The 9,058-nt window shown below is 46.5% G+C and overlaps 1 protein-coding gene across 1 annotated transcript; it reads left to right on the top strand.

Annotated features, from left to right (window-relative positions):
* The first annotated feature begins 8,058 nt into the window (after positions 1–8,058).
* Positions 8,059–8,832, top strand: LOC137141590 (uncharacterized). The gene has a single exon (XM_067530524.1). It carries the CDS (start codon positions 8,059–8,061, stop codon positions 8,830–8,832), a length of 774 nt encoding a protein of 257 aa, XP_067386625.1.
* The last annotated feature ends 226 nt before the right edge of the window (positions 8,833–9,058 follow it).

The raw sequence follows: 9,058 nt of genomic DNA, 5'->3' as shown, positions 1-9,058 counted from the left end.
TTACTATTATTAAGTCGACTTTTCATATTTATCACCTCACCACTTCTGCTCTAAACTATAGCTTCCAAATGTTTGTGCTGTGGGCAGGCTGCAGTGTTTTACAACCTTATTTTCCATATTAGAGTTACTTTTCAGTCACAGAATTTTGCATTTTGCACTGTTGAGAGAGAGAGTATTTCGAATCTGGCTTTCCATGTCATGGGGGTTGGCAGTGCAGGGACTATTAAACAACCAGATTGATGATTTTTACATTGATGGCATTTTAAAATGTTTCCTTGGTTTACAAGGGAAGGTTTAAATCAAAAAACTGATATGGGGTTTTCTCATTGTTATTTCTGTTTAGCATGGAACATCATAAACACTGAATATTGTATACAACCCCAAAACATTATAAGGCAACATGTTGTCTTGTGAATAGGATCTTCAGACCCACTGAGGGATGCCTTTGAGGAAGGCTGAGAGTCTCGGGAGGAAGTAGTCTGAAGTCTTGCACATCCACATACATCTTATCTGTATTATAAAACCGGGCCAGACTGCAAACCCCATACACCAGAAAGGAGTTACCCACTAGCTTCAGTGAGGTTATACATGTGAGTAAATGGTTACCAATGTAAGGGGTTTGCAATTTGGCCCATAGTAAGAAAGTAAAGAATAACTGTTCGAAAAAAAGTCCTTTTACTGAACTCCATCTGCACTAGATTTTCTTTCAGCATCATTCATCTTACTATCCACAGTTCTGGGAAGCATCTTTAATTAGTCTTCACATTCCATATGAAGAGTCTAGAGGAAGGAAATATTGAGAGGGACTTGATAATAGTCTTCACGTATGTAAAAGGCTGTTACAAAGAGGGTGGGGATCCATTGTTCTTGGTGTCAACCGAAGGGAGGAGAAGAAGTAATCAATTTAGTTGTCAGTGGGGGAGATTCAGGTTAGATATTAGGAAAAACTTTCTAACTATGAACGCTAGTTAAGTACTGGAATAGGTTATTTAAGGAGGTTGTGGAATCTCCACCAGTCCAGGTTTTTTTCAGAACTGGTTAGGGATGGTCTAAATCTTCCTAATCCTACCTCCACATGGGATTAGGGGTGGGGATGAAGGGATGTGGACTAGTCTACCTGTTGAGGGCCCTTCCAGACCTACATATCTATAATTCTGTGATTCTAAGGGTTTATCTACATAGTGAGTTAGAGTATGGCAACCCAGGATGTGAATCTACAGTGCACCAACTTGTCATGATGCAGTTCCTTTTGGACCAACCAGCAATATGCTAAGCTGCACTCTGAGACATTCGCTGTGTGTGAAAGTGTCCATGCAGCAAGTTAGTCCATGGTAAATTGGTGTAATGTAGATAAACACCCTGGTTTGCTGGACACTAATTTGCCATGTGGTCAAGCCCTAACACTATCTCTACACTTGTGACTGTATATGGTCATGTGTGTTTTGTGGTGCCTGTGACATTTCCCTAATGCAATCTGGACTGGTAAATTGCTGTGTCACCACAATCCTGCACTTCTGGAGCCTGTCTTTTCTGCTCTGCTATGAGAAGCCCCACACCTGGGCAGTTCACGCACAGCCTCCAGCATGAAAGTGGCTCTTAACCAAGTGAGTGAGCGATTCTAGCCAGCCACTCTTTGGATTATACAACAGAATGACTGCAGTCAATAACCCCAGTCTTAGGTGAAACCCTAAAAACTTCCATCTTACAATGTTCAGTGCTGCCCACTGAACAATGTATGCTCATATAAAGTTGTCAATTTAAGAAAGAAATTAATATGCATCAGCCTTGTTATTCCCAGTGAAGTCTCCCATAGACTTCAAACCAAATGCACTGCTTTAGATGAAACAAACAAATGTATTAACTACAGAAGCATTCTTAGTGATTATAAGTCAAAGGTAGCAAGTCAGATTTGGTCAAGAGGAAACAAAAGCAAAGCACATTCTAAACTAAGTTTAACAATTTCAGCAACTTTACAAATTTAGGTGATTTTTACCATAGGCTGGCTGGTTTCCCTTCAGCCAGGATCTCCCCTTTGGTCAGCACTTCAGTTGCTTGATGGTGTTTGTAGATGGAGGTGGAAGAGAGAGAGCATGGCCAATATCTCCCTTTTTTATACAGTTACTTCTCCCCTCTCGGGCTTTGCCACCCATCCCCCCAGAGTCAGGTGACAAACAATGTCTTTGTATGGTTTCATTCATGTCCTGAGTCAGTGAGCATTACCTCATTGTGCTTCCAAGCTGGCCAAGGGTAGGTAGGTGACTCACTGGAGAGTCCCATTGATTCTCTGTTGATGCCCAGGCCAGTCCTTTGTTTCTGGAATGCTGAGCTGGGTTTGTTCTATCCACACCTTAATGAGGTGCAAACTGCCCCTCTGCTCCTGGAGAGTTTTGCCTGGATATGTTTCAAGTCATGAGGACACATCTTTGGGAATATTACATAGTGAAGCATCATAACCTACCCATGACACTGAAACAAAGATATTACTATAACAATAATGCTCAGTACATCATGAGCATTCCAAAAACATCTTATCTGACAAACTTTGCATTAAACAATAGACAATTACACTATTAGGGTGAACATCGGGGTGCAGAGTGTCACAGTGCCATAACTCTCCTATTGTTCACATCTGAAACATTCCTGAAGGACAGCGCACAGTAAGGAAATTAGCACACAAGAAGGGTTTGTATGCATACATGCCTTCGCTGTGGCATGGCCCCATACCTGTGCTACAGTGCCTACTGTTGATGGGGACAAGGGGCTTGTACCTGGACAAGAGTATCAATACCCCTCCATGGTCATTCCCTCAATGCACCAAACCCTTTTCTGCCCGACCCTTATGCAAATGTATAAAGGAAGTGGCATTCACTGGGCTCTGTCCTAGTGCCAGGAGCATATGAAGACATGAGGCTCTTCTACCATAGGGTGAGGGATTCAAACAATCACTCTTGGCAGGAACCTCCTGAATACCTTGCTACAATGAGCTGGACAAGGTGTTCTCCAGGGCTGCAAGTATGGAGCCTGAAATGATTCATAACCCTCTCCTCAATCCCACCAGCCCTACCACATAACAGGATGCTGATAAGGGGCAGTGTGGATCGGTGAGGGAGACCTAGAGGAAGAGGAGCATATGCTTTTGCATCTGTACTCGGCAGACCTCGTTGAGAAAGACCCAGAGCAGGATCCAGAACCTGAGGCTGGTAAGTTTTACAATTGACCTCCCCACACACTTCCTGGAAATATCCCCTCTTGCACCAGTGAAGCTGCCCCACCCCCACCCCCCACATGGCCCTGAGCAACACACAGCTGTAAATCAATGATTTTATCGAAATCCCATAAACCACTGTCATTCAAGTAGCAGAAGCTATAAGAAAGATTACTAATGAGCAATCACTGCACATCTGTATCTGTGCATTTCTCGACCAGCACTTCGGCAGTGATATCCCTGGGCCATGAGGACGGGTGAGAAAGGGAGGGGGCAGGTTTGGGAAAAGGTGGGGAAAGAGCAGTTGTATGACATTTATGGTTGTTCGAAGATCCATAATCACCCCTCGGCTTCCCACACCTCCCAATTTTACTTCCCTTTAGGAACATTAGCCGTGCAGAGGGGCGGGGCTGCTGGCTTTGGTGCAGGCCCACCTAGATCTAGGAAGAGAAAGGGAATGGTTTGGTTGGCCAAGGAATGTCAGAGCCGTCCATTCTCACTGTGACCACTTCAGATGTTTATTACCATGCCCAGTCCTTGATGTTTGATCTTTCCCTGCACTGATGCACTCTGAAGATGCTGGGGGAAGCAGGGGAGAGTGAAGCAATCACTCTGGTGGCTGCACAAATACAGTGCTGCATCCCTTATCAGTGGAGAGGTGACAGGCTTGTGGTGTAAACAAATGTTCAGGGAAGGAAATACACTTGCGGCATGACTCTCCCTTTCCCTGTCCCTTTCAATGTTGTTCAGTGGACACAGTGGCCAAACATTCTGATGATTAGAGTGGTTATGTGATGGGTGGCCATTCTTTGTGGTTCTCTATTCCTCTTTCATAGGAACTCCATCTGCTAGTTTAGAATACAGAGTTAGAATACAGGCCAACAGAAGTAAATCTAATAAAAGATATCACCTCACCTACCTTGTCTCTCTAATATCCTGGGATCAACATGACTACAACTCCACTGCAAACAGCTTCGGACAAGTCAGTTTCCTTTCGACTTGCCTCCCAGTCCCGTAAACATACTCCAGCATATATTTTGGTGTATCAGAAATTGAAGCTGGTTCTTCAAATGTAATGGCAAATGTGCTTGGTCCACCTTTGTAGCTCACCAAACCGCTCCACTCAGCAATATGCGGAGGGGTCACCATCAGCAGAAACATCTCTTTGGATCTCCTCCACGGGACTGGAAAGATAGCTCTCTTTTCCATTTCGGTACGTTCAAAACTGTAATGTTCTCCAAATGATGGCCAGCCTTTAAAGAACAAATAAGTAATAGGTAACATTGTCCCTGAAAGGAAACTGAACTCTGCCCCACACAGCCCCTTCATGTAATTTTAATAACATTTTAATGGCAGTACTGTAGGTCTCTTACCAGTACTAACCCTGAGCTCCTTTCTCGTGGTCTGCAAAAGTAGTCTGAGAAGGAAGGAGACTGTAATGGTTGCATGCCTGAGATGCTGGAAAGTATCAATATTGTGGCTTTCAGCAGCAGTTATGTTATCTGGGAGGATATCTTAGGTTCCTTCAAAGAAGAAATTAAATCTAATGGTACTCTTGTCTTTGACTTTTCTGGACATACCAAGGCTGATAGGAAAACCATTCCACCAGAAGGACAGGAGCAGCACCCCACAGACAGTAGAGACAAATGGAGAAAGGACCTCAGACCCTGGAGGACATTCTCATTGACATAGACAGAAGGAGTCAGGGGCAGTTTGAGTTCCTTAGGGCAAGGGAGGATCAGGCTCTGAGACAGGAAGAGGCACTCATGAACCAGCTCCTTGAAATGGAGGGAATGGGAGTATGCCCAGAGGGACTGGGACCATTCACTCATGCAGTCCCCAGTGCAACTGGTGGCTGAATGCTTTTGGGGCCCACCTTCCACCATGACCATTTCTCCTCTCTGGGACCACACACCAACACCAGGCTGTCCAGGCTGCTGCTGAGGTGGTGGATCCAGCCCCCCATCATGATGAGGAGGAACACGTTTGGGTGCCTGGCCCTGAATCCTCCACCAGCACCTGAAAACCCTCACAGGGAAACCCCCAGAGCAGGCAGGAGGGGAACAATGAGCCCAAAGTCAGTCCCTGTATCCCAGCCTGTGTTTGGCCCCTAGATCCCATGCAGGAGACATCCCTGGTTGTTCCCCTGCACAATGTTCTGTAACTGTTCCTCAATCCCTTGTCAGGGTGGGGCAGAGAGGAAGGGCAAGAAGACATTAATGGGTTCACAGACATTAATGTTCTACATTTCTCAGGGAACTTGACTCTGTTTGTTTGTTTGTTTTCAGTTCCTTATAAACCATTTTAGTTCTGGATTCCACGATTCTCTTCAATTAAAAATTACTGTTCACTTAAATTGTGTGTGTACCTTGCTTTTTTAATATGATGCATGGGCTAGTGCCACCACATTTGGAATGGGTCAGCAGAATTTACAGCACATGACTGTGATTTCTTTAACTGTTTGGTGCCATAGAAATGCAATGAATTCTCTGTCCCTCCCACACTCCCCTTCCTCCCCTTTCCAGTCATAAATTTTCTAAACTTAAAAAACAAACCCACAGGGTTCATGATGCTGAACTAAGCTATGATATAACTGTTGTTGTCCACAGCACCGGAATGTGGCACAGAAAAGGTGTGCAGAGAAACGTCTTTATTCCTTTATAAATAAAGCAAGTGAGGATACAGAGAAAGGAAACAAAACTAAAAAATGAACCGTGAAGCTATCTGACATGGAGCTATGCTTTAACGACGCCTCATCCTCCAACTCCCAACGAACATTCACCACTTGCAACCTGAGTCTACCCATGGATAATAGCTGAAAAATATTATGAGCACCTGTGGCAGAAAAGATTGTGACCAAGGAATTTGGGAAGACCCTCCCAAAACCTTACTGAACTGTTTTCCCAGTATTTTAACAATGATAAAGTGTGCCCCATAAAGCACCCTTAAACACTGTGAACATATGTCGTGGGGTGGGGGCAGGGTATTACGACCCCCACAATTGGGTGTAACCTCCCACCCTGCATTTCAGGGCAGTTTGGCCTAGTGCCCCGAGTCAATATGTCTGCCCTTACAGTCTGGGCCTAGTGGCCAGAATCAGTAGGGTGGCCCTGCTTGGCAGCGGAACAAGGTCTAGTGGCCGAAAACAATAAAGTGGCCCCTTTGGTCAGGGGAGTGTGGCCTAATGGCCAGAGTGAGTTAAAGTCACCCCCTTTTGTGGGGTAATGTGGCCAACTGATATGTTGGGGAGTGGGACACTACCTAGGGGTGTGTGGCTCCCAGAGTAGGGGGGACTCAGGCACTCCCTGCTCCTCTGAGCCCCAGCCCAGGGCCTGGCAGTGGTGGAGGTACTCACCACCAAGTCAGAGGGGGTCCTCCCGAAACACACTGCCTGCTTCCCCGATTCACCCCCTGTAGCAAGGTTTAAGTCCCCAGGGCTACTTCCTACCCCTTTTCCTGGTGACAACGTCCATGACTCTCACTGTCTCTGGGGTCCTCAGCTGCTGCCGGTCCCAGCTACACTGTTCCCTCTGGGCCTCCTTCGGGTGGTGAGGTGGCCCACTGCGTTGCAGCGTTCTCAGCCTGTGCATTCTGGGGTTCTGGTGGCTCCTGGGCAGGAGTATAAAAGGTGCATCCTCTCTCCTCCGCAGTCCACCCCAACTAAGTTGGGCTCTGATCTTTTGTACTGGGGCTGCAGGTGGAGCATGCCCAGTAGAGCCGAGGGGGCATGGCCTCTTTGGCCCACAGCGTAAGATTAACCCAGTCCTCCACAGCACAAAACCACAGCCAAAGGTGTTAACCTCGTGAAAGCATCCTCATAAAATTGTCTGCTTTCAGTTAGTACATTGTCAGCTGCTGGGGCTCAAAACCTGCCAAGATATGTTGCAACACCAGTGTGCGGCAATGATCTATCAACTTTTCCAGCTGCACCATAGTGTCCCTTGGCACTGTCCAAAGTCAATTTCTGGCTCCCCACTGTTCCTTGATATGTGAGCAAATAACATCACAAATTTCCCTTGCCCACCAGGAACCAACAGCAAAGTGCTTGCAGGTGGGAATCCAGCTGCCAGGTTTGCAAACCAGATCTGCCCTGTGCCCATTCTATCCTGAAGTATTCCCCTTTAGTCTCACATATGTTGCGCAAGACACAGCACGACACAATTATGGAAACTGCATTGGCCACATTGGCATCTAGTCTGGTCTACCGGCATCTCTAACGAGCTTTCAGGCGCCCAAAGGTGCATTCCACCACCATGTTGCAAGTACTCGGGCCTGGTCTACATTACAGAGTTTTGTCAACACAAGTTACACCAACGATCAAAAAGCGTTATAATTACATCGCTTGTGCATGTTCACACAACACTTCTTCTGTCAGCGGAGCACATCCACTGTTGGTTCTCCAGCATCGATAGTGAGAGCAGTGCACTGTAGGTAGCTATCCCACTGTGCAACTCATCACCCTCTGCAGCTAGGAGTTGTGGAAAGGCAGAGTGGATAGCAGTGCATCATGGGTTCAATATCCCATGATGCAATTTTTTCCATTCCATGGGTTTCTGACTGTTTTGCAGCATTTTTCAATGGCCCCTGATTACTGTGCACCCCCATCTCTGCCTGAAAGGATGGATCCTGCACTGCTCTCCACTGTTGTGGTCATTGTAACGAACACATCATGAATGGTCATGCAGTATATCATGAACTCCCATTCTGGATAGGAATCAGAGGTGCCTGACCTGTTGTGCACCATGGAAAGAAACAACATCAGATTACTTTTGTCTTTCATGGAATGGGTGCACAGAGTGGACCGTTGCTTTTGGGCTTGGGAACCAAGCACTGAGTGGTGGGGTTGCATCATTATGCAGGTCTGGGATGACAAGCAGTGGCTGCAGAACTTTGAGATGCGGAAAAACAGCTTCCTGCAACTGTGTGCGGAGCTTGCCCTGACACTGCAGAGCAAGGCCTCCAAAATGAGAGCTGCCCTCTCAGTGGAGAAGTACATGGTGATCGCCATGTGGAAAGTGGCAACTCCAGATTGCTACCAGTGGGTCGCGAATCAGTTTGGAGTCAGGAAGTCCACCGTTGGGACTGTGTTAACGCAAGTGTGCAGATCCATTGATTGCATTCTGCTACAAAGGACTGTGAGTCTTGGAAATGTGTGTGAAATAGTGGATGGCTTCACAGCAATGGGATTCCCTAACTGTGGCGAGGCAATAGATGGAACGCATATCCCAATTTTGGCCCCGGACCGTCTTGTGGCAGAGTATATCAATAGAAAGGGGTACTTCTCTATGGTATTGCAGGTGCTTGTGGACCACCGTGGGCATTTCACTGACATCAGTGTGGGATGGTCAGAGAAGGTGCATGACTTGCGCATCTTCTGGAACACTGGCATATACAGAAAGCTGCAAGCAGGGACTTTCTTTCCAGACCAGAAGATTCCAGTGGGAGATGTTGAAATGCCCATAGTGATCCTGGGAGACCCAGCCTACCCCTTACTGCCATGGCTCATGAAGCCTTATTCAGGCAACCTGGAGAGCAGCAAGGAGCACTTCAACAATAGGCTGAGCAGCTGCGGAATGACAATAGCATGTGTGTTTGGTAGACTAAAAGCTCTCTGGCGATGCCTTTGAGGCAGGTTAGACCTAACTGAGGAAAATATTCCCAAGATCATAACAGTATGCAGTATGCTCCATAAATTTGTGAAGCTAAGGGTGAAAAGTTTCCCCCAGGGTGGAGTGCAGAGATAGATCACCTGGTGGCTGATTTTCAGCAGCCAGATACCAGGGTTATTAGCAGGACACAACAGGGGGCTATTTGAATTAGGAAAGCTTAGGCACCATTTTGACAAAGAACACC

Source organism: Emydura macquarii, unplaced genomic scaffold (assembly GCF_026122565.2).
Source record: "Emydura macquarii macquarii isolate MOO-44397 ecotype Brisbane River unplaced genomic scaffold, CSIRO-AGI_Emac_v2 contig_369, whole genome shotgun sequence".
Lineage (NCBI taxonomy): Eukaryota > Metazoa > Chordata > Testudines > Chelidae > Emydura > Emydura macquarii.
Note: the sequence above shows the minus strand (reverse complement) of the source record. Positions and strands in the feature narration are given on the sequence as shown.